Source organism: Vicia villosa, linkage group LG5 (genome assembly GCF_029867415.1).
Source record: "Vicia villosa cultivar HV-30 ecotype Madison, WI linkage group LG5, Vvil1.0, whole genome shotgun sequence".
NCBI lineage: Eukaryota > Viridiplantae > Streptophyta > Magnoliopsida > Fabales > Fabaceae > Vicia > Vicia villosa.
In genome coordinates this window covers 11,385,354-11,412,291 of record NC_081184.1, presented here as the reverse complement: position 1 = coordinate 11,412,291, position 26,938 = coordinate 11,385,354, and the positions used below count along the sequence as shown (strand labels likewise).

The following is a 26,938-nucleotide window of genomic DNA, read 5'->3' as shown; positions in this document are numbered from 1 at the left end:
CAATTCAAATCAACCTTCAGCTTTGGTCATTTTAAGAGGTTTTCGTCTGATTGAAAATTTTTATAGTATTTGTTGGATCCATTCTAACAGAATTTTTCATTAAATTTTTTTAAGTTACCTAAATTTACTAAGTAACAACTAAATACAAAAATAAATTTCATTGATATTTACCTGCTTTACCAATTCCGCCCATATCCAAAACTGCTATAGAAACTTAACCGTCATTGAACACTTCACTTCATAGGCAGTGCTTGAACGGTGATGTATTATCAGCTTTGTTGAAGATGAAAAAAAGAAATAAAAGTTTGAAAAGAATGGTAAGAGAACCGAGGTAGATGATGAAAATAGAAGTGGTGAAGGTTTTGATCGTGAAATCCAAAGTGTGAAGGCCTGTTTAAATAGATAGTAAAAAAAAATGAAAAATCAAAGTAAAAAATTGAATATAACAAGTGAAGTAGTTGGGAAAAAACAAGTGATAGTAATAAGTGAAGTGTGTGGGTTGAATAAAACTGAAAGTAATTGACTTTGATTTGACCTCTCTCTGCATGAATTAATCGCATAGATTCTCTGCGTGAGGTAAATCTGCATTTCTACTTAAAATGTTAAGGTCTGATGCATATCTATGATATAAATACTGCTAATATTATGTCTGTTTTTTTTTTTGACAAAATATTATGTCTGATATTAAATCCTGATGTGTGTGCATATATATTTATTATTGTTGTACGGTTTTTACACTGTGTTTTGTGTCAATTGTAATTGTTTTGCCATTTGATTTTTATGCTAGAACTAGAAAGAAACCCGTGCTGGTGCACGGGTAATATTTTAACTTTTTGTCGTTAAAAAAAAATGATCAAATGGTATAAGACGTACATCAAAATAAATAAGATTCATGAATCAAAGATATTGTTTCAATAAGATGAGTTTTGATAAAGTCATAACATATGAATGATAGTTAATAGTTTATACAAAAAACTCATGTATTGTGGAAGTAAAGAACCATTATTTCTCCTAAATTATGTCATGGCATGATAAGTTTATATTTTTAAAAACATACTTTTCAAATGTTATGGAACACTTCTTTGAATACAACATTGGTGGTAGAGAGCATATGTTCTTTATCTTTGTCATGAATAAGAATCCTTAATCCCTTTTTGGATTTGACTCTTGAGATAGCCACGTATAATTGCCCATGACTAAAAACTTCTTTTGGCAAGTACAAACCAACATTGTCAAGTGATTGGCTTGAGACTTGTTAATAGTCATGGCAAAGGAAACAATAATTGGAAATTGACGTCTCACCAGTTTAAATGGCCATGGTGATTGTGAAGGGGACAAAGACATTCTAGGAATATAAAATAAGTTACCAACATTTTTTCCAGAAATGATCTTAGCTTCAATGACATGAGCAGCAAGCCTGGTAACAGTTAGCCTTGTACCATTGCACAAACCTTCAGATTGGTCTAGGTTGCGCATTAACATAATAGTGGCCCCAACTTTTAACTTTATTGAATGGTTCGGCAATCCCGAAGTCTTAAGAGCATTTAGGAACTCGGGTGTCACGTGCTCATATGCATCAAAGCTATTTGCATCAGATTTATCAATAGAATCACTGCTAAAGTATTCTTTCTCTTCTCCTACAACAATTGAAAAATACCTATATTTAGATAAAATGTATGGGCAACAATAGTTTATATCTTGATTTCAAAAAGTTGTTATTATTAACTGAAATAACTTGAATACCTGGAAGAAGGTTTGTTATATATTGGTTGATATCATCGACTACTTCGATTGTTGAAGCTAAGATCGCACGACTTTGAAGATAATTGGAATCAAGATAGTTATGAATGAGATCAGGGTACGTATCTTCAACAATTCCCTTAATCGGATCTGAAAAGTTAGAAATTAAGAACTCATCTGGAATACAAATATCAGCGTAGCCATCATTTGGCTCACACATGGTCCCATCTCCAATTTTTAAAATCCACTCAGAAAAACTCCTTATTTCATCAGCTGTAGAAGTAGGTTGACCAGTTTGCAAGCGCATGTTCTTTGTGAGCCTCAAGACTTTACAATGATCCCAAATGTAAGAAGCATTGATTGTTGCATGGATAATATCAGATCTAGTACCTCTTGGTATAACAGGGAGAATTTGTCTGAAGTCACCTCTAAACACAACAACCTTTCCTCCAAAAACTCTTTTAGATGCATGTGTGGTTCCACTCATAATATCTCTCAAGGATTTGTCGAGTGATTCAAAGCAAAACTTGTTAGCCATAGGAGCCTCATCCCATATGATTAGATCTGTCATCTTTAGAAGCTCAGCAAGATCATCTTGTTTTTCAATGTTGCATATAGAAGTTTCTAAAGTAGGGACAGGAATCTTAAATCTAGAATGAGCTGTTCTTCCACCTGGTAACAACAAACTTGCAATCCCACTTAAAGCAACCGGCAAAACAATTTTTTTCTTAGACCTAAGTGCTGCTGATAGAGTGTTCCACATGAAGGTTTTACAAGTGCCACCGTAGCCATATAAAAAAAAAACTCCGCCTTCCTGCTTTTCTACAGCATCAATGATTTCCTCAAAGATGCTTCTTTGTTCGTCTATATCAAGGAGATGTTTCCAAAGAGAGTTGTTAATGTTTATAGAAAGTTTAAGTAATTTAAATTGTTGTAACAACGGGTGATATTACCTGTAAGAGAAGCGTAGAGACTTTCAAAGAGTTGTTGTTGAGCAAGAACATCATATTGACGTTCATCATAAAGGAGTCGATTTCCTGTAAAGGGTTCGACATAATCTTTCGGATATGGCATTGTCTTGAAGTCCTTCAAAGTTCGATTATTATTTTGCAATAGTGTTTCAATAGCCATGAGTGTCCGTTCTTTTAGTTCGGCATCACTCATTGTCAGACCTATGATAAAAAATAAACAAAAACAAAGTTTCAATGAAGAAAGAATGTTTCAACACACATTATGAACATCATCTAAATGTTTTATTTTGTATTGTTTATCATAAACAATTTAATATTTGTTACATTTGGTAAATCAGCAGTGAATGAAAAATTTAAAAAAGGTGCAGCATTATTCTTAAATGACCTATTCTTTATTGAGATCATTAAACAATGTTTCACTGTATCTATTTTTTCAATATCCAGTGGCTGCAATACTTAAAACAGCCGCAGCAACTACCAGCTCTGCACTTATGATCTTGTTGCTTTACGATAGCACGGACATGAGTCAGTCAAGATCACTACATTATGGTGCAAAAGTTCAATGGTTCAGAATTTTCTTTCAAGGACAAAGAACAGTTTGAACACAACAAATAAAGTATTATAAATTCCACACTGATACTGCATGAAAAATATGTGAAATTCCATATTGAAACAGTATGTAATTACAATAAGAGAGGTTTAGTAAAGATACACTTTGAAAAAATAGTTAGCTAATTTGTATAAAACAGTATGTAATTAGTAGAAAAGGGGAATCCAATAAATTTGCAAACGGCTGAAGATAAACAATATGATAAAAAATTGAAACACCGATTAAAAATTTAGGAAAGATAAAATACCTTGATCTCTTGCGAAGACTCCTTGATCATAAAGAATGCCATCTGATAAATACATCCAAGTCTTTCTCCAAACATGTTCGGGTCTATTCATCGATGAAGATAGTAACATGGTAACATATAGCTTGCGTAAAAAATGACCTGAACCCCACTGATGTGCCTCTTTGATGGCCTCGACAAATTCACGATCATCTTGTAAAAATCTCATTGCAAAGCATGCATCTCTAAAAGTTTTTAGCTTCTTACCGTCAACCGTCTTGATGTCTTGATAGCATAACAGACCTTTTTTGACAGTGAGCATCATCCTTAAATAAAACAACTCGCCAGTGCTTTGAGGAACCCAAATGAGTCGACCAATGGTATACCCTCGTTTCCTTGGTTTCCAACTTCGACTTCGTTTATGATAAACAAATTTAGAAACAAAGTCCCCATAAGTTAGTAATGTTGCTTCTTCATAAGTTTTGTTTGCTTCGAACCATGCTGTAAACATAGACTCTGTTACACTTGGTTTGAGCAACACATCACCAACCTGCTCATAGTCTTTGTAGTACACAGAGTTTTCACCTTCCATGTGAAAAAACAATCTTTCTACGGCTGGCTTTCTGCCATGTATAGAATAGGAAAATATTCTCCAACATGCTTCACTTGGGGAGATGTATCAACAATCCAAATATTGTTTGATCTCGTCGATGTTGTTTTTATCTTGGCCTTGTATGATTGCAGAAATTCTATCGGAACCTTTGTTTATATACTTGAAAAGGTATTTGATAGAAGTAATTTGGTTGCACCATTCCATGTTAATGTGGGCTTCGTACTTCAACAACAAACTTGGATTGTGAGGAACAACATGACCACTGTGAAAGATGAGTCCATTTTTCTCAATGGTGTGTTTGTTGTCTTTTCTCCTATAAACAGGATACCCTTCTTGGTCCACAATAGTCGTAGGTTGAAATTTCTTTGGGTAAAACTTGGTGCACCTCCCATCTTTCGTGCAAGGTGTTTTGGGATTTGCCAAACCACAAGGACCATGAACCATGTGAGCTTTGACCAAACTGTACAACCGAGGGTGTGTTTCGGGATCGGGCACTTCAGCACTAATGATCTTGTCAATGTCTTCTGGACCTGGATATTTGTTTGAAGGATGCAAGAAGATCAATATATGGGCATGAGGCAATCCTCTCTTTTGAAACTCGATGGTGTACATATCTATAGTTAGAAAAGCATAAGCAATTTAGAATTACTGTTATAAATTATAAACAATATAATGACATCAAAGTTAAGGGGGATAATAAACTCACAGGCAAGTACTTTGCCGAGAACACCTTTTTTGGTTAAATCTGTAAGCAATTGATCAAACTTGATTTTGAAGACTCTTGAGATGATATCCGGTCGATCGTGAGGTTTCAAATGAAGAGGTCTAAGTACTCTTTGAATCTCAGGCCAATTAGGATTACAAGTAAAGGTAATAAACAAATCAGGAAATCCAACTTTACTGCATATAGCCATTCCATCATAGTACAATTGATCCATAAACCTACGACCTCCGACAAAGGAGGAAGGCAAAACCACTCGTTTACCTATGTTGTTCCCTTGGGCTTGACTCTGGTCTCCCTCTTCATTTAAAGAGTTGTACTTGGAAACTCGAAGTTTTGGTTGATTTTTACGTAGCCATTCAAGTTTCTCAGACTCTAACATTGTGTAACCATCTACCAGAAATTGTTGGAACAACCTTCTGGAAGACAATAAAGTCTTAGCTTCATTTAACCTGGTTTGAATGCGGTATGCCAAAAATTCCCGAATTGTGAGCCTATTTCGTACGCTGTTATTGTTGGAAGGCAAGTCCCTATGAGCTACATCAGGTCTATAACCGTCCTCACCATAAGGAAAAATCAAAGGATACTGGTAAGCCATGTAAGCAGCATGCAGTTCGTTGATTCTCTGAAGTCCCCCTCCTCTTGTTTGCATAATGATATCACGCATTTCTGCCGTGTCAATATCACCAACAACCAAGGCTGCAACTTCAGACACAGTAGGTTGGTTATACACCCTTCCATCGGTGGATCGGTTAGAAATGTGGCGTAGCTTGAGGTTTTGAGTTTCCCCATTGTTTAACCATTGTTTTGCCATTTGAAAGCTCTTTGCATGAGGATTGAATTGGTACAGCATATTGGACAACTGGTTTACAACATCAGAACCAATGTTCTCCTTGTTCCTAACATAAAGAAAACAAAGTTGTCAATACTTGAATGGCCTTGTAGAAAAGGTGACAGTGAGGATTTATAGGTCTAATGATATAATAAAAGTAAAACATGGTGCCAGTGAGTATTCAAAGGCCTAATTATATAAGTCATGTAAAAAAAGTGACAGTGAGTATTAATAGGCCAAATTATATAAGTCATGTAAAACATGTGACAGTCAGTATTCATAGGCAATTACCTAAGGCCATGCATCCGGTTTTCGACTTCATTTTCCGTGTCATATATATATAACTGTGCAAATTTTGGTTTTTGCCCTTGAGGAGGCAGTAAACTCCCAATTCGATGTCACGTTTGACCTTGTATCCTCATTGTTGGAGGGTCGCGACCATTGTTAAAACGATTGTCTATCTTTGCTCCCAGTGATGTGAATGCAAACATCATATTGTATAGTCGGATTTGTTGTTGAAACTTCCGGCTAACTATACTGTCATTATCAAATAAAAGTTTTGCAAGTTGCTCAGGAGGCTGTTTTAGCATTGGTAGTTCAACTTTGTCGTTACCACAACACATCATAAACTTTGGGTTAGCTGAATGTGTACTTTTGTGCATCCTTTCTTGATACCACATCATTGCTTTGCAATAACAACATTCGATAAGAGGGGAACCGATATCGTAATATTCTACATAAGCATAGAATGTAGGAAATTTAGAAAAGGAAAGCATAATGGTATAATATTGGTAGTAATGGTAAAAATTCCAAATTACAATTATTTACCTTCAGAATGTCCGGTTGCGATGTCATTGATTGTAAAAGGTGCTTCAAGATCTTCTGAGTCTGAACAGTTTTCCTCGTCGGATAAGTATGCTGCAATAAACATACACATATATTTTCGACATGAGACAATGCCGTTTATGTTGACTGCAACGTTCTATTCACAGTTACAGTTAAAATTGGTCTATTGAATAAAAATTTGAGTGATAGAACACTTATTAAACATACTTGCAAACGGGTCGTAGTCGCTGTCCTCATCGGAGTCGCTATTAAAATCCATATTAACCGTAGGTGTAAAAATAGGACACGTTGGCTCCGTTTTACGCTGATGATTGGTCGTGGACTGTGACACTTGCGTTACCTCGTGAGAAACATGATTGTTGGATATCTTGCCTATTTGCCGAGCAGGTGGCGGTGTGTTAATGACACTACTGTTGAAACAAATGATGCATCAGTTATATTAATACAGTAGGCATTGTATAAAATGAAGGACATCATGTTTGGTACCTTGGTCCGGGTGTATCATTTGGAATGGGATGCGTCCGACTACTAGTTTGGCTGGGGAACCTTGTATTCAAATACAACACCAATTCTGGATCAAGCATTTGTTTTCTTGGCCTGCCTCTAGCTCGTTTGGGAGCATCACCACAACTGTGTTCAAGTTTAGTGAATACTTTGGACCTCAGTCACTTGCAAAACTTGATGAAAAACCTCAAGCCCATATAATATGTATCTCTGATAAATAACTTATTGAATATCAGAAATACAGTATGTATTCCTACACATAATTCTTATGGATTTAATGTCTCAAACAGGCTAAGGTTTAGACACCTATTATTGTTTAAATTGTAGGCTATTATGAGTTTTCTACATGTCTGGTAGGGTTACATTTCTGTCATGCATGAACTAAAATTTGATAGTCACCTCTTTTTCTATACACATTTAAAATACGGGTGTTTTAAAAACTCACCTTGGAAGCAATGTTTAAAACATATTATTTTAGAGCAACAATGTATAATATTCTTTTGAAATAATTAAGGTTACCTAGTGAACTTGAGCGGAATAAATGTGAAATTGAGCGTAGCCAAAGTGACATTATAAGCATCCTCAAACTAAGTATTAATTGAGGTGGCTCTAGACCAAGCCACATCTCATAATCTATTTATGACAATTAATATATTGAATATAAACAGGTCATATTCAGTGCAATAAGCTTGGCCTTAAACTTTTAAACAATAGTTGAAAACAGTATTACCTTGGGAATTTCCCATACCTCGGTTGTTGTTCTACCATAGTTGGATTACTGCCTCATATAAAACAGTATGAATTAAACAATGAACTTCAAAAAAAGTTAAGGTCAAAACATAATATAATTTTAAGATTATTTCAGGTCATGTGGGCAGCAATGTAGTTTTGCAATGTCAAGGCAGTTATGTACCTTGTTTGTCCGGTGTAACCGAGCAAACCATTCGTTGTGTGATGCCCTTCCTCTCTTTCCAGTATAGGAAACTTTCTGGTTAAGTTCCTAGCCATATTTGGAACTCCATAGTGATTCTTAGGCCTACCTCTAACTGGTCTGGGATTTAGTGGTAAGCTGTTAACAATAAAACCATGGAAACCATTATAAACAGGGATGTAATCAACTTTCAAGCCCTAACATTGTGTTAATGGTTATATATGTAAAGGCTTAGTGTAAACAATATTAGTTTAAAAAATAGAATCCACTTTCATGGGGCATCTTTGAACTATCTGAATCCTAAGTAATTTGTTTCAAGCTTAACTTGACACACAAGTTAATGGGACAACCACAAATAGCACAGTTAAATAATTAGTTAAATGTGTTATCTTGATAAGCAAGTAAGGGATACATAGAGAAATATATATATATAGGTGAGTAACTAAGTTGGTGTGAAATAGTTAAGGGCTTGCACTAACGTGTGTATCGTAGAAGATCTTCCAGCTTCACCGACAATGTTTTCATGAGGAGACCGGTTTTGATTAGCTTTCAATGAGGAAGGAGTAAAGCCCTCATTTTCCTTCGCCGTAGAACTGGATGCAAATTTTGAAAATAGATTTGTTGCCAAAGTATCTATCGGTCGGGACCTTATATTTGTCTTAAAGGCGTGTCTTGTTACGCTAGGTTCCGAACCTTCAAAACCTAAACTTATACCAACTGACTGTCCAGAAATTCTCGTTCTTGTAGTACTGTTTTGAAGTGATGGAGTCAACTCGGACAAAGGTTGCCTCGGCGTGATTGACACTGGAGTATTAATAACTGCATCAAGGGCCAACTGTTGGTGAGGATTGTATTTTTGACGTTTGGAACGGTTCTCTTTCAAAAGCATTGACCTTCTTGATCGTGCCTTTTTCGCGTTATGTTTTCTGGCAAAAGGGTCCATATTTTGCAACTTTAAGAGAGCTACAAAAAACCACCAAATTTGATTGTTATTGAGTTAGAAGGTGTAATTAGAATCCACAGGATATATAATCTATAACTATGCACATGTTGTCCCATTGACAATCCCTCTTACCATGCATTTAATGTACCATGGGAGTATAAACAGAATGATATCTATATATTAAAGTTCATGACAGGCACATTGTCTTATTAAATAAACAAACATAATTTGGTGGTTGGATTACCATAAATGATTTACACCAAGTGAATTTATTGTAAGTTTGGTAATATATTCAGAATTATATAAATTGACATTCAGTAGAGGAATGCTTATCATGTTTTTGCTATGATGTTCTCCTGAATTCAGATAACCACCATTCATACCAATCCTTGTTAGCATTTTAGCCTAAGGTGAGTAACTCAACCACTATCAATTGATTATCTATTTCAAAATAAAAAATCATCCTAAGGTTGGGCAGTACCATGTATAGATTCATTTGTGGTGTCAAGAATGGATGCCTATTCGTTGTTCTAAAAAATTCATCTTTATCTGTGGCTATTCCTTTAAGGTGTTATAGACAAAACAACCTAATAGTTTCTTATGTTCCATTGATGTGCTTAGCTGCATATATTTTAAGAACAATGAAGATTTTACCTGTCAATCTGGTTTGTTTAGGAGTTAACAGTCTGAGAGATCTGTCCTCATATGGAAGACAAGCATCCCATAAGCTTCATCAATTCAGAAAGTTGTTAAAGGTGAAATAGTGTTTTGTCTTATTAATTTGGCTTAAATGCACTTTTGACCCCCCTATTTTCATTTTAATGAACTTTTGATCCCCCATTTTCAAAATTCCTTATTTTGATCCCCAAACATTTAGTTTTTTGACAAATTTAGAGCCCCTCTCCAAAAATGCATATGTGGCTGTGGGAATTGCTGAGTTGGCTAAAATTACTTATGCCACGTAATTACATTTATTTAATTTATAATTTTAAATAACTGAAAAGCCATGACCCGATCCATACGTGTTTTGTATCGACTCATATAGCTTCTGCTTCTCTGTTTTTCAATTCAAACTCAGCATGTATCGGACCATAGCCTTTATGCATCGAACCAAAATAACATGAGCCAATACATACGATACATGGATCGAACCATAATTGTTATGCAATTCTGTTTTGCATCTTTACTCAGTATGAATCGGACCATAGCCTTTATGCATCGAACCATAAGTGTATGGTTCGGACCATACGACGTTTGCATCGACTCATCTAAGTTGAGAAGCTACTGGTTTGTGATTTATCACAGTATGTATCGACTCATGAAGTCATGAGCCAACTCATAAAGGCTCATGAATTGACACATAGGCATTAAGTGTCGAATCATAACTGTAATTTTATGTCTAACTAATTCTGTTTCATATATAAGCAACTTTTGACAGATTGGAAAGTGTCATGTTATCCCTATACTGCAGACCAAGACTTAATAATGCAGGCCTAAAATTATCCCTATACTGCAGGCCATATAACAGATGCCAAGACTTTATTAGACAATCAATAAAGTCATAACAGAATAACTGTTCCGCTGTCGCGCGCGGGTCAAAAATGAGTTAATTTAAAAAACTGTAGTACGACGGTAATGGTAACTCGAATATCGTCTCTCAAGGACTCTTGGTTATTACTAACTGAAATCGAATGGGGGGGGGGGTTGGTTTGGTGGTCGAATCATAAAAAGTTCTTAAAAAAAGTGATTCTGGAAATAAGCTGTTTATGAAAATAGGTGATTAATAATTAAGCTAAAACGAATCAACCCACTGTATCGACTCCCAACTTATCATCGATTTATAAAATCCCAGTTCCCTAGCGGGTTCGTTCGTTCCTATTCGATTATAACAACTACTGACAAGCGCAATAGAAATTATATGGCAGATGTTCCTGAATTCCGGATTAAGCAAACGAATTAAAAACTGTTACGAATTAAGCAAACGTAACTTTGATCGTTCGTGATAATATAAAAGCTATGTTAACACGAAATTGATTCAGAATCATCAATCAACAATCGAATTTAAGAAATCTATCCTATAGCAACAATCAAATTAAGCAAATAATTGGAATTATAGGAAGAATTCAAAGGATGCAAATAATTGGAATTATAAAAACCTCAAAGTGGAATCCGAGTCACACCAAATTGATTCTTGATGAATTAGTTCCTCATGATCATACAAAGCAAACTCCAAATTCGTGAATCGTGTTTTTGTTAGATAGTATAGGATAAGTATTTTTTTTAGTATCGTCTCCTCAGGGATTGATGCGATATTATCGCCGTTCTACAGCTTAGTGTATTTTGAGTTAAGGCTCTGGATGTTTTTAGTGTCATGAAAGATAAATAGCATGAAAAGAAATTTAAGAAAATAACTTAGGTTTTAAAAAACGGTTTGGTAAAACTGTGTCAAGATTAGTGTTCATTAGTTTGCTTCATATGTACTCTAAAGATTATATATATATGAACCTATTCATGATTAACACAATCACGTATCCTCTCGATACTGTTTATCTCTAAAGCAATATCGTGATTATTATCATATTCACCGTCTGATGATCTCTCATGCCGACAATCAACATGATAATCTTAAAAGCTTGATACTTGTGAATATCAACTCACAAATCTATCTCTAGAGTTTGTTTATTGATAGATGAATATCTTTTAGGTCTAGCTTTGAAACATATCTCTCAATAATGATCCAAAACAACAAATGAAACATAAATAACAAGATATTCACCATGTATTAATCATTAACCAAGTTCATACATAATAGATCAAAGAAAGTACATATTTACAAACTAACTACCTCTAATCTTGACACAAGATGAAACTTAGCCCTCCATATCCATGGAAGCTTCAACAACAAGCAACAAACCAAGATTTAGTGACATCAAACTCAAGAAGATCAAAGAAAGATGTTTGGAAATCTTGATTTTCTCTTAAGAAAAATGGTTTTTCTCTTCTTCTCTTGCCCTAACTTTTCTCCCAAGTGTGTGCTATGATAAGAACTAAGCTAACCACTCTTAATCATCAATTTTATGTGGCTAAGAACAAAAGTTGAAAAAGTAGGTCCGCTGAGCGGAGCAGTAAAATATCTGATTTGTCTTCAAGGTTCGCTGAGCGGAGGGGGTCCGCTGAGCGGAGGTAATTTTTCTGCTCATCCCTGCCCATGTCCGCTTCAGCTCCGCTGAGCGGACTTGCTGGTAGAAAAATGGCTGCCATCCCTGCCTGGGTCCGCTTGGACTCCGCTGAGCGGACCTCCTTGCACAAAAATTCTTCTTTTTGCATTCCATCCTCATTGCAAGCTTGTTTTGATCATTCTTCTCATTCCATCTTGTCCAAAAATTGTTGAAACCTAAAGAAAACATAACAAGAGTTAATAAACGAACTTAATTTAGAAAATAAACATAAAGTTATTTATTTACATACTATTATATCAAAAAGTAATCAAATTTGGCACAAAAGTTTCAGAAATACCACAAAACATATATACAAACTATGCACAAATGGGATTCTAACAACTCTCCCCAACTTTGATCTTTGTTTGTCCTCGAACAAAGCTAGCTCAAAAACATACATCATCGAATCACATGAGGTTAGTAACATCAATTGAATGGTTCAAACTTGAGTTACATACCTACAAGATAAGTCTTCTTTGCTTGTACAAGATTCTAACATGACTATGAACCACTTTCTGAACACAAACTTTCAACACAATTGCATTAAAGAGATAATGTTCATGAATGAATCACCTATGTTTCTCTTCACAAAAATAATTGAAGGACAATTGCCATGATAGCATAAAGGACAAATCACACTCACTAGTAATGATGCACATCCAAAACAATTCATATATTCATATATACTATGCACACGAGACAATAGAGACAAAGATCACTGAGGACTTCATTTGGTTGTAACTTGGCCTGGGTTCCAAACAAGTGATATTATATGTACACGGCCATTGAAACAAAGAGGGTGAATGATCATGGAAAGCATTATTTATGTACAACACTACTAATATGTTACCCTTTTGTTTTTCACCATATAATGCATTCTTTCCTTTTCTTTAGACCATTAACACATTTTTTTCTTTTCTTTTATCATTTTTTTTTCATTGATTTTCCTTTTTTCAAAGAATGCATTGCACCACCATATTCTTTCTTTTCTTTATCTTTAAGAAACATCTCTCCCCAACTTTAAACATTTACATCTATAAAGACATCAATGCTTTCCATTTAAGGTTCAAGTACTATTGGGTTAAGTGTTTACCAAAGAAATTGTCAAGTGAATCACTTCTCTTTATCAAAATTCATTGTGTTTTCCTTTTAGTCACTTGACAAAACAAAAATTTTAGGCTCAAAATTGGTTACAAAAGATCACACACTCACGGGTAGCCTTGTTTAAGGTGGTTTTTCTCATACTACTCAAAAAATTTGCCTCGATCCCTTCTAAGCTCTAATGTCTCATACAAAGCAAGATTAAACATGAATCATTTGAGTTAACATCAATCACTAGAACACTCTTATTTTTGTACACAATGGAAGTCCACTCACTTATCTAGCTTTGTCCTAATTTTGATTCAAACACAAACAAAATTTCTAGAATGCACTGTGATAAAAACTTTGTGTAAAGCCCTTAATTCATAGTCACCCTATAATCTACAAAGCAACAAAATACTTACCTTGGTATGAACATCATCAAGAATATCATCATCACCATCCAAATTTTTGATGTTGACACACCTTATCACTTTTTCTTCTTAAGAGCATCACTTCTATTCCAAGACAAACACAAATCAAAAATTATTTACACCTTAACATATAATATATGTACACTATTCTACTACTAAAACACAATATTATAACAACAAGGGCATAACTTGCCCACACAAGCACACATTACTTAAACAAAATACTTAATCAACAAAGGCATAAGTTGCCTACAAAATATGTTCGGGTGGCACCCACGGCCACCAAAGTACAACAAACCTCATCCTCATATGGATGGCACAAAAGTAGTTACTAATACTAACAAAAGCACTAGAAATTATGCTACTAGTTCAACAACATAAAAGTAAATAACAAAGTATTATAAAACTAAGCATAAACTACATAAACAACAATAAAAAAAATAAACACTGAATATCCTCAATCCTCCTCATCATCCTGCTCCATGCCATCTCCTTCCTCTTCTTCCTCTTCACCATCCCCCTCTCTGAAAAATGGCCTCTCCGGAGGCCATGCACAATAAGCCTCATAATCCTCATTAGTAGGAAAAGAGGGAACATCCGCCGGATTGACTTGGTGGCGATAGAGCTTGCACAGAGAATCATGAATCATCGCCTGCGATCTTCTGTTGGCATCAAAATACGCCCAATTGTACCTGCAAGCTAATTCTTCATTATACCTACCACCAGCAGGAGGAGCCATGTTCTGTGGCTGAGGATGCTGCTGGACACCTAGCTTGGGAGAGCAATGCCTATGCACATAACCGGTGTCCACAACACTAGTGGATTTCATGCTTGAAACATTAGGAAACTCCACACCTGCTTTCCTACATAGTCCCATAATCAAACTTGGAAAACCAAGCTGAGCAGAAGGCTTTGTCCCTGACTTGGTACCACTTGAAGCCACAATCCTAATCTCCTCAGAAATGATTTGAGCCACATCCACCTCTCCACCGGTCATAATCCAAAACAAAAGACAAGACATGTCAATGGTTAGGTCAGATGTGTGGCTCCTCGGCATGACATTGTTCAGGAGGAAGACTGTGTACAACTGTGCCATTTGAGTCATGTTCTTCCTGTCCATCTTCTGAATATAACCGGAAGGGTTAAGAGTGAACCCTCGATGCTCAAAGGACAATAGATCAGCAATCTCCTGCATATTCCAAGTCTTTGCAGCCTTTTTCCTCGCATACTCACACTTCTCACCTGCAGCACGAGGAGACGGTCTTCCCAAAAAAGTGTTAATTGCATCCCTTGAAAAAGAAATGCCCCTACCTCTCACATAGGACGTGTAAGTGTACACCCTTCCCTCAATTGGAATCGCATTGGCATAAAACTCACGCACGAGGTCCGCATTGATTTGAGTATCTGGAGAGATCAGAGCTTCCCAATGGCGTTCCGCAATATTATCCAGAAACTGATAAAAGTTACCTCTATGTGGGAGGTCAAACACCTTTTCTGGCCAAATCTTCCGACCAACCAATTTCTCAAACCTTGCCTGCTGCTCTGGACCTAGGAACCTGTGTGAATCGAAGGGTGGTTGCGGAGCAGCTCCTGAGCTTGAACCTGTCAATTGCCTAGCTCGCTTTCCCCTATCACTTCTTGACGACATCTACAAAAAAACAACACAACATCAAACAAACATCGTCAAAAGCAACATTTATAGCATATTACATGTCCATTGGTAATGTTAAACCAGGCCCTAAACCATTGCATAACCAACAGAAAACAGAACTGAGATTCTGCACTCAGTAGGGTCCGCTCAGCGGAGGGGGTCCGCTCAGCGGACCTGCGCAGAAATTCAAAGATTCTGCAGAACACAGGTCTGCACCAGCATCAACCATGGGGTTTCAAACCCCTTTCCAGCACAAGTAAGCACACAACAAGCTATGAGAGGGAGAATATTCACATGCAATTGATGAAACCCTAAAATTTAAAATCTAATCTAACCTAAATCTAAAACATAAACAAAATCTACTACTAAAGCCAAACATAAAACACAATCTAACCTTAATTCTACTACCAAATCACACTTATTCCTAAAAGAAACATAATATACAACCCTAATATACTTTAAACACAAGATTTCAACCTTAAACCACACATACCTTGTCTGAGAATGGAGAAAAACACAGTACAACACTTGATTGAAGAAAAATTGAGGCTTGAGGGTTTGAAAATGATGGAGATGGAGAAGAGAGCTTGTAGAGGCAAATGAGTTTCACAAGTGTGGTGAGTTAGGGTTCTGAACCCTCTCAGCCACAGATCTCTTTCCTAAGTGGGCCTTTGGACCGGTTTGGTCCATTGGGCCCTTTTTTATTTTTTCTGGTTTTTAGCAGGTCCGCTCAGCGGAGGGGGGTCCGCTGAGCGGATGACAGAAAACCTGATTTTTTTGGTTTTTCAGCAGTCTGCTCCACCCGATTTTTTCTCCACCGACTTTTCAAACATCCCAAAGCACATTGTTAGGGACCAAATAGTACTAATTTTCATATATTGTTTTTGGTCCCTTTAACCACTTTTTACTCAATAATCACACTTTTATTCATACAATTTAATAATTTTGCAATTTTGTTCATTTTAGTTTATTTGAATTGTTATTTCACATGTTTGTTAGTTTTGTAGCGTTTTTAAAGTTTTGAAGATCATGGAAGCAAAGAGGAATTACTTGAAGACTTGGAATAGCAAAAGAAGTGTTGATGAGGCCAGTTTTCCCCGCAAACATCCTTTGCGCCGCCAACTGCTAGATGCTGAACAAGTCCAGTTTTGAATTTCACTGTTTGCCCCGCAAACACTGCGCTGCAGAATTTTATCTTTTACTTTGTTGCCAATTGTCATGAGAAATGGGCTTATCTTTTGAATAGGAAAAGTTAGTACGAATTAGGGGTTATTAAGGGAGATAAAAAAGGGGAATTAGAACATGCTATCCTATTGTGAACCAAACATTGAGGCTAGGGTTTTGGGAGAGAAAAGAACAACTTTGTGAGAGATTGATGTTCTTAGCTTCTTCTTCATTCTTCTTGCTGTCAACCATGGTGATGAGTAGCTAAATCCCTCTTTGACAAGATTGGAGGTAGTAGCTATCCTTGTTAACTATGTATTTTCTCTAGCACATTTGTATGAACTTCATTGGTATTGAAATGGATGAATGTTGTTGTTTTATCTTTTATATTTAGATTTGATTTATGATTGAGAAATATATTTCAAGTCTTGGTCTACAACATTTTATCAAATAGTGAATAAATGCTAGAGATAGATTTATTTGCTACTTTTCTATTTGTATCAAACAATCAAGATTAGTATATTGATAGTTAGAGTGAGAGATCATCTAAAGATTAATATATTAACTTTCACAATTTTGTTTAGACATAAACATTGTTGGGAGGATACTAGAGCATTTCACCATTAATGAAGTTATGCATTTGTTGTTAAAGTCACATAGAAGATAGGGGTAGTGAAACCAAACCAATCTTGTCATTCTTTTATTATTGAAACAAGTTTTAGTTTATTGTCTTACAATTGTCTTGATTAGAACAAATAGCGATTCAAAACAAAACAACTTTATTACCTTTCAAACTTAAAATAATAGTAACTATAGAACGGCGGTAATATCACCCAATCTCTGTGGATACGATTTAAAAATATTTGCCTTGAATATACTATTCAACAAATTGGCGCCGTTGCCGGGGATTGGCGTTTGATATTGCAAGCATTGCAATAGTTCATTGTTTTAAGTTTGTTACTTTATTCTTAATTCTTGTGCGTTTCACTTGGTTTGCTAGTTTTGTAGATTCTTGTGTATGCGAGAAAAAGCTACTGAAGAGCAATTTCATTTTGATCCCGAAATTGAAAGAACACTCCGAAAGCTCAATAGCAAGACACGAAGAAGAAGGAAGTTAGCTCAAGAGAAGCGACAAAGAGAAGAGGCATCTACTTCTTCTAACTATCAAATTGAAGAAGTAGTTGTAGACACTTTTGAAGGAGACATGGCGGGTGTTGTTCCAACCGAAATGTCCGCCAATAGTCCAAGACGTACCGCCCAATTTGCACGCAATGCACAAGGTGGAGCAAATACGGAGATGAAGACCGGAATCCTTCAACTTGTTTATGCAAATCCATTCACCGGAATGGATCATGAGGATCCTTTCGCACATCTCACCAAATTTTATGAGATTGCGGGTTCAACGGGAGTCGATGCGGCGAATGAAGAATCATTGTTCAAGAGACTATTTCCACACTCATTAATTGGGAAAGCCAAAGAATGGTATCTTGATCAATTACCAAATGTGATGACGGATTGGAATCTATTGGAAGAAAAATTTTTAGAACGATATTTTCCTCAATCCCGATTCATGGAGGCCAAAACGGCAATCGCGGTTTTCAATCAAGGAAGCAACGAGTCCTTAAATGATGCTTGGGAAAGATTCAAATCCATGCTTAGAAAATGCAAGGGTCACGGTTTTGATGATCTCACACAAATTCACATCTTCCGCAATGGACTTCAACCGGTGCACAAGACACTTTTGGATGCTACCGCGGGTGGATCTTTAATGTCAAAAAGCACGGAGGATGCAATAATGATAATCGATCGTATGGCACTCAATGATCTCCAAACTCAACATGATAGGAGTCCATCACAAAGGAAGCCGGGTGTTCTCGAATTAAACACCAATGATGCCATCCTTGCTCAAAACAAGATTCTCTCTCAACAAGTTGAGTTACTCACTAAGCAAATGTCGAAGCTTCCACAACAAATGAAGGAAATTCATGGGATGCAAATGACTTCTCACGTGGCAAGTTGTGAACTTTGTCAAGGTGACCATCCTACCGGGTTTTGTCCTCCTCCCGAGGGTGAAGAAGTGAATTATGTCAACAATCAAAATCAAGGTTATCAGAGGCAACCTCCACCTCACAATAATCCGTACCAAAGAAACAACCAAGGATTTCAACCCTCAAGATTCAACAATCAACACTATCAACATCAAAGTCCTTATCAAAGCCCAAACCCTCAAGTCCAAGGTCAACAATCTCAAGGTGGGAGCTCAAAATTGGAAGACACTCTTACACAATTCATGCAAGCATCCATGGCTAACCAAAGGAGCAATGAAGCGGCCATAAAGAACTTAGAAACTCAAGTGGGTCAACTTGCAAAGCAATTGTCCGAACAACAACCGGGATTTTCTTTTCCCGCCAGCACTCAAACAAATCCAAGGGAGCATTGCAAAGCCATTGTGACAAGAAGTGGTAAAGAGATAAATGGTGGAATAGATGGAGGTGTTATAGTGGAAGATGATGAGGAAATAATAGTTGAAAACCAAAAGGGTGAGGTGGTAGTTGAAGATGAGGGAGAAAAGAGTGAGGAGAAAGTGGAGGAAGAATTAGTTGAAAAAGAGCGGAAAGAAAAAGAAGGAAGAGAGAAAAATGACAAAAAAGTGAAGAGGAATAAAAAGAGAAATGAGAATGTGAGCACAATTCCTCTCCAACATCTACCTTACCCGCATGTGCAATCAAGGAAGGAAGACGCAAGGCGCTACGCTCGATTTATGGATATATTTAAACAACTTCACATAAATATTCCATTTTCCGAAGCATTGGAGAAAATGCCCAAGTATGCAAAATTCATGAAGCAAATGCTCACAAAGAAAAAGAAGTACACGGATGAAGAGACAGTTGTGCTTGATGCTCATTTTAGTGCAATTATTCAAAAAACTCCCCCAAGAAAGGAAGCCGATCCGGGACGAGTCATTTTACCGATCACCATTGGAGGTAACTACATTAGTAATGGTTTGGTTGATTTGGGGTCTAGCATCAATTTAATACCTTTATCCGTTGTCAAGAGATTGGGGAACATTGAGATGAAACACACCAGGATAACTTTGCAACTAGCCGATAAGTCTATCATTTCACCATATGGAGTTGTACAAGACATGCTAGTAAAGGTTGACAAATTTTTGTTCCCGGTTGATTTTGTGGTAGTCGACATGGAGGAGGATTGTGATGTTCCATTAATACTTGGAAGACCATTCATGAAGACCACCCGAATGATGATTGATATCGATGATGGGATTATGAAAGTAAGGGTGCAAGATAAAGAGGTAATTTTTACTCTTTTTGAGTCTACGAAGCCTCCTAAGGATGAACATGACAACTTTCGAATCGATGATGAAAAAGGAGAAATCATTGAGGTGGCGAATCAATTTCACAAGGACAAGGAGAAGGCAAATCATGAGGGAAAGACTCATCACAAAAACTTTGAAGTTGGACAAATGGTGTTAGTGTGCAATTCAAGACTCAAGGTGTTTCCTAGTAAATTAAAGTCAAAGTGGTCGGGGCCATTTGTTGTGAGAGAGGTGAGAAATTATGGATCCATTGTGGTGGAGGACCCTAAAACACAAGAATGCTGGACTGTAAAGGAACAAGGAATCAAAGGATACCACGATGGATAAGCAAACCGCGATGGTGTGTCATTTCGCTCGTCAAGCCTTGGTGCACCATCGAACCGTCGAGCTCAAACGACGTTAAACAAAGCGCTTGTTGGGAGGCAACCCAACGTCGTAAGTAAATTCTATTATGCTTTTTGATTTTTGTTTTCAGAGTTATTTAGTAACTATTTTTGAAAGGAAGTGGAAGTTAAGTGTAAAAATTGGCATTTTTCAAAAATTCAAGTCTGTTTGCCCCGCAAACATTGTTTGCCCCGCAAACAGAGCACAAACAGTGAGTAAGCCAATTTTACAAAGAAAATTTTTCTTGTTTGCCCCGCGAACAGGTGTTTGCCCCGCAAACAGGTCAGCCAATTTTGAAAAAGAAATTTTCATCAGTGATTGCCCCGCAAACATTGTTTGCCCCGCAAACAGGGCACAAACAGTGAGTAAGCCAATTTTACAAAGAAAATTTTTCTTGTTTGCCCCGCGAACAGGTGTTTGCCCCGCAAACACTTCAGTACAAAAAAATTCCACTTTCAAAAAATAAAAAAAAAACTTATAATTTAACCTAGTTTTTTATTTTTATCTTTTATTTTTACTTCTCTCCTCTCACTCTATCGCTCTCGTCCTCACTAAACTCATCTCCCATTCTAATACCCTATCTTCACCCACATTCCTTGGAAGCGGAGTATGATGCATACGCAAATTGGCCTGTGGGCAGACCACTTTTCATGGGGGGGTGCAGGAGGCAACGATACCGGAAGTGAGGACGATACAATGGAGGATGTGATCGGGACAGTTGGTGGTGGTGATGAAGAAGAGGATTGAAGTGGTGTTGTAGCATTTTTTTTAGTTTATTTTTATTTTTATTTTAGTCTTAATTTTTTTTTGTTTTATTTATTTATTTATGGTTTCACTTTTTGGTTTTTAATTATGTACTTCATGGTGGCTCTCGTTTCACCATTTGAACATCTTTACAATTGCATTTTTATTATTGTTGTTTAATTGTGTGCTTGGGTGGAAAGTGATTAGCCTAACTTTTCAAATTAATTTTGTTTAATTGTTCTTGTACAAAGAGAAGCTTGAGGAATCAATGGGCACAGACAAGAGATGATGTTGTGAACACTTCGAGTGGCAATGATGAGAATCGGTATCAAGGAAGATTAAGGTACACTTTATCGCTCTCTAGACTTAACATGGTTAGTTGATGGTGTGTGCAAATTGCTTAGCATAAATTCCTTGAGTCATATGTCATTTTTGAATCAAAATTTAGAACTTAACCAATTGTAAGGAAACTTTCCATTGTACACTAAATGCGGGATACCGGAATTTATTTCAACTCATTGTTATCATGCTAAACCATGCATTATTCTTATTTGTGAAAAGTGTGAAAGTGATAGAGGCATTGTTTGAATTTGAGAAAAACCACTTGACCAAAAAAAAGTTAAATCAATTAACCTTGTGAGGAGTGATTCTTAGTTAACCCCATTGAGCTTATATTAGGATTCATGTAATTATTGAATATGTTTGGTAGATGAATCTTAATTTCTTTTGTTTCATTGGAACCTTCAACCACAATGGTTGCAATTTTGCCTTGTGCCTATGTCTATGTAGGGAGCATTGTTGTATCTAATATGGTTTGAATCCTAAAGTTGGGGAGAGTTGATTGAAAAACAAATGAAAAGTGGTACTTATGAGTTTTGTGGTAATAAGAAAAGAACAACACATTTTGAAAGTATGGGGCAAGCAAAAGAAATAAAATCGTTCCCGTTATGTGTTGTTAAAAAATAATGAAAAAGAAAAAAAAAAGAAAAAGAAAGAAAAGGGGATTAAGGCAAGTCTTGTTGTTAAGTGAATTGATAGGAATGCTCCCTTAGGATAGGCATTTTTGTTTAATTTACCTTTAATAAAACCCTTTCTTTGTAACCCAAGCCACGTTACAACCTATAAAAGCCCTCTTGATTCTCACTTTGCACATAATTTTTGAAATTGTTATGGTGAACGTATGATTTGAGTTGTTGTTGATTTAAATGCCCGGATGAGTGAAAGTAAACCCTCTTGTATTCATCATTACTATGATGTGTGTGTAGGTTTGATTCAATTTTGACATGTCTCTTTTGGAATTTCTTGATAATAATTTGCACTTTGCCATCATTCTTTCTCATGCTTTGTTTTAGCATTGTGGTGAGTGTACTTTGAAAGGACTTATACTTTTGAGCCACTTGAGTGTTCGGTTACCTTGTCATCATTCTCTTGTGCATTGCTCTTGCTACTCTTGTGAATTTTTGTTTAGGGACAAACAAAATGGTAAGTTGGGGAGAGTTGTTAGGGACCAAATAGTACTAATTTTCATATATTGTTTTTGGTCCCTTTAACCACTTTTTACTCAATAATCACACTTTTATTCATACAATTTAATAATTTTGCAATTTTGTTCATTTTAGTTTATTTGAATTGTTATTTCACATGTTTGTTAGTTTTGTAGCGTTTTTAAAGTTTTGAAGATCATGGAAGCAAAGAGGAATTACTTGAAGACTTGGAATAGCAAAAGAAGTGTTGATGAGGCCAGTTTTCCCCGCAAACATCCTTTGCGCCGCCAACTGCTAGATGCTGAACAAGTCCAGTTTTGAATTTCACTGTTTGCCCCGCAAACATTGTTTGCCCCGCAAACACTGCGCTGCAGAATTTTATCTTTTACTTTGTTGCCACTTGTCATGAGAAATGGGCTTATCTTTTGAATAGGAAAAGTTAGTACGAATTAGGGGTTATTAAGGGAGATAAAAAAGGGGAATTAGAACATGCTATCCTATTGTGAACCAAACATTGAGGCTAGGGTTTTGGGAGAGAAAAGAACAACTTTGTGAGAGATTGATGTTCTTAGCTTCTTCTTCATTCTTCTTGCTGTCAACCATGGTGATGAGTAGCTAAATCCCTCTTTGACAAGATTGGAGGTAGTAGCTATCCTTGTTAACTATGTATTTTCTCTAGCACATTTGTATGAACTTCATTGGTATTGAAATGGATGAATGTTGTTGTTTTATCTTTTATATTTAGATTTGATTTATGATTGAGAAATATATTTCAAGTCTTGGTCTACAACATTTTATCAAATAGTGAATAAATGCTAGAGATAGATTTATTTGCTACTTTTCTATTTGTATCAAACAATCAAGATTAGTATATTGATAGTTAGAGTGAGAGATCATCTAAAGATTAATATATTAACTTTCACAATTTTGTTTAGACATAAACATTGTTGGGAGGATACTAGAGCATTTCACCATTAATGAAGTTATGCATTTGTTGTTAAAGTCACATAGAAGATAGGGGTAGTGAAACCAAACCAATCTTGTCATTCTTTTATTATTGAAACAAGTTTTAGTTTATTGTCTTACAATTGTCTTGATTAGAACAAATAGCGATTCAAAACAAAACAACTTTATTACCTTTCAAACTTAAAATAATAGTAACTATAGAACGGCGGTAATATCACCCAATCTCTGTGGATACGATTTAAAAATATTTGCCTTGAATATACTATTCAACACACATAAAACAGAGAATACTTACAATGTTGGGGTGCCTCCCAACTAGCGCTTTGTTTAACGTCGGTTAGCTCGACGGTCCGAGGCGGCTTTACGGATCAAAAATTGGAACGGATTCCGAATTTCGATCGACTTCACCACCAAGATACGGCTTGAGTCTTTGACCATTCACGGTCCAACTTTCATTTGTTGCCGGATTTTCAAGCACAACCGCTCCATAGTCTTTTACTTCTTTGATTCGGAATGGACCCGACCATTTGGATTTCAATTTGCCCGGAAACAACTTCAACCTTGAATTAAACAAAAGAACCATTTGGCCTTCTTTGAACTCCTTCTCCACAATCTTTTTATCATGATATCCCTTCACTTTCTCCTTGTAGATTTTGTTGGATTCATAGGCTTGTAATCGCAATTCTTCCATCTCAAGCAATTGCAATCTTCTCATTTCACCACTTGCCTTAGGATCAAAGTTAAGCAACTTCAAGGCCCAAAATGCCTTATGCTCCAATTCCACGGGTAAATGACAACTCTTCCCGTAAACCATTTGAAACGGAGTAAAACCAATCGGTGCCTTGTATGCCGTACGGTAAGCCCATAAAGCATCATCCAACTTTTGTGACCAATCCTTTCTTGATGAAGAAACAGTTTTTTCCAAGATTCTTTTGATCTCTCGGTTGGAGAATTCGGCTTGACCATTAGCTTGTGGATGATAGGCCGTGGTTACTTTGTGCTTCACACCATATTGTTGTAAGACTTTTTCAAGTTGTGTGTTGCAAAAATGTGAGCCACCATCACTAATGAGAATCCTTGGTGTTCCAAACCTTGTAAAAATGTTTTTCTTCAAGAACTTGATTACGGTCTTTCCATCCGCTTTCGGACATGCTATTGCTTCCACCCACTTTGAAACATAATCAACCGCAACCAAAATATACTCACACCCAAAAGACGAAGGAAATGGTCCTACAAAGTCTATTCCCCAACAATCGAACACTTCCACTTCTAACATGTTTGTCAATGGCATTTCATTCCTTTTGCTCACTTCACCACTTCTTTGACAATTGTCACAACTTTGTGCATGCAAGTAGGTATCTTTGAATAACGTCGGCCAATAGAACCCGGATTGAAGAACTTTTGTAGCCGTTCTTTGTCCACCATAGTGCCCACCATAAGGTGAGTTATGACAATGCCACAAGATTTTCATTGCTTCTTCCCTTGTCACACATCTCCTTAACACACCATCCACACCAATTTTGAACAAGTATGGATCATCCCACACATAGAATTTGGCATCATGAAGGAACTTCTTTGTTGCACTTTTACTCCAATCTTCCGGCATCCAACCCGATGCCTTGTGATTAGCCATGTCAGCAAACCACGACCTTTCTTCCATCATGAACAACTTTTCATCCGGGAATGATTCCAAAACCTCTTCTTCTTTATTTGTTACTTCTTCATTCACCAATCTTGACAAATGATCCGCTACCAAGTTTTCCGCTCCTTTCTTGTCTCTAATCTCTAAATGGAATTCTTGTAGCAACAATATCCACCTAATGAGCCTTTGTTATGAATCCGGCTTGGTAAGCAAATACTTTATTGCTGCATGGTCAGTGTAAACAACAACTTTCGAACCAATTAAGTAGGACCTAAATTTTTCTAATGCATATACAATAGCTAGCAGCTCTTTTTCGGTTGTTGCATAATTAATTTGTGCTTCATTAAGAACCTTACTAGCATAATGTATAGCATGAAAAACTTTTCCTTTTCTTTGACCCAACACCGCTTCTACCTGTTGCACCCCAATTTTTGACCTCTGAGATCCCATCATTTTCTAAGTGTTATGATCATTATTGTTATACCCCAAAATTCGCCCTCGTTCTTTTTTCAAAAAAAGAAGTCAACAGACTTCTGTCTAAAAATTTGGATTTTTATACAATCTTGGATTTTTATTTCATAAATATCCTGATTTTATGAATACTCAATTTTTAGAATTTTTTTATACAGTATTTTGGTTCGCTGTTAAATTTATCCTTTCATAAACGCCAAATACTGTTTATCACTTCATACACTGTTTATTTGAGATTTATTTTCAGATAAATAATGCTGACGCAGTTCGTGCAGAATTAAAATTTGCAGGCGCGGAGTCCGGGTTTCAGATTATACTGCTAGTTACCAGTCAAACCCGCTATCAGCGCAATTCTCCGTGTTTGTACCATCAGTCAAATCAATTTTTCGCACTTCAAATTTCCAAGATTTTGTTCTAGAAGTCTTCTGATAATCACGTGGTCAACAGAGACTCAACACTGCACAAAAATCAGGTACGCCTAACTGTCTCCTACACAAACAGTCCCTAACTAGGGTTTTTGTTTTTTTCAGGAGAACGAGTTTTTGAGACCTCAAATGGATTTCATGGATCTCCATATGTCTCAAAATACCACCATACAAATTTTCAAACTTCGATTCGCTCAGACGCACAGTCAACAGCTCAAACAGTCAACAGACGACCAGTTTGACCAAAAAGTCAACAGACAGTCAAAAATGCAATTTTTGGTCAACATCCATATTTTGTCAAAAGATTCATCATGTGATCAATGGTCGATCATAATTCATCAAGAAAAGTTCAGAAATCGACAAAACTCAAAATTGCAAAATTAGAGTTTTTTACCTAAAAGTCAACTGAACTTTGACCGACCATAACTCTCTCATAATTTATCAGAAAAATTCCAACCAAAGCTCATTCTCAAGGAAATTCAATTCTCTACAACTTTGATGTTGGGACCAAGGTCAAGAAATGCTTCCGCCTAAGAGATATAAGCCAAAACATTACAGGTCATTTTCAAAGTCAACAAAAAGCAGTTTTTTGTCAAAGCCCATATCATCAAGATAACTTCTCCAAATGCAAAAACGCTTCCAAAGTGGCTTGTAGAGGACATCTTGGGCTTTCCAAAAAGTTAAAGAACACTTTCATAGGATCAAAATTGAGGGAGATATGCCTTGATGAAGTTGACTTTTTTTGGAAAAAATGCATGAAACAAGTAATGACCAAAATTTGATTCTTTTTTCAAAAAAGCCAATTCTTTTGTGATTCAATCTTGATTCCCATATGTCTAAGGGGAATCCACGACCCATCCATGATCCATAACATTTTTATTTCATTTTAATTAAATTTTATTCATTTAAAGTTTAATTAAAGTGAGATAATTCAATGATAATTCAAGGATAATGCAAGGAAGCTTCATGTGATACAAGCAATGATATATTCAAAGCATCAAAGA

At 36.3% G+C, this 26,938-nt stretch overlaps 1 protein-coding gene across 1 annotated transcript in view; it reads right to left on the bottom strand.

Moving 5' to 3' along the window:
• Positions 1 to 25,218, bottom strand: part of LOC131604200 (uncharacterized) — a gene marked incomplete at its 5' end in the record, with an annotated part of 126,122 nt that extends 100,904 nt beyond the window's left edge. Inside the window, 2 exons of the mRNA XM_058876660.1 lie at positions 23,990 to 24,733; positions 24,857 to 25,218. Coding sequence (XP_058732643.1) covers positions 23,990 to 24,733; positions 24,857 to 25,218 — 1,106 coding nt within the window. The remainder of the gene's footprint in view (positions 1 to 23,989; positions 24,734 to 24,856) is intronic.
• Between the last annotated feature and the right edge of the window lie 1,720 nt (positions 25,219 to 26,938).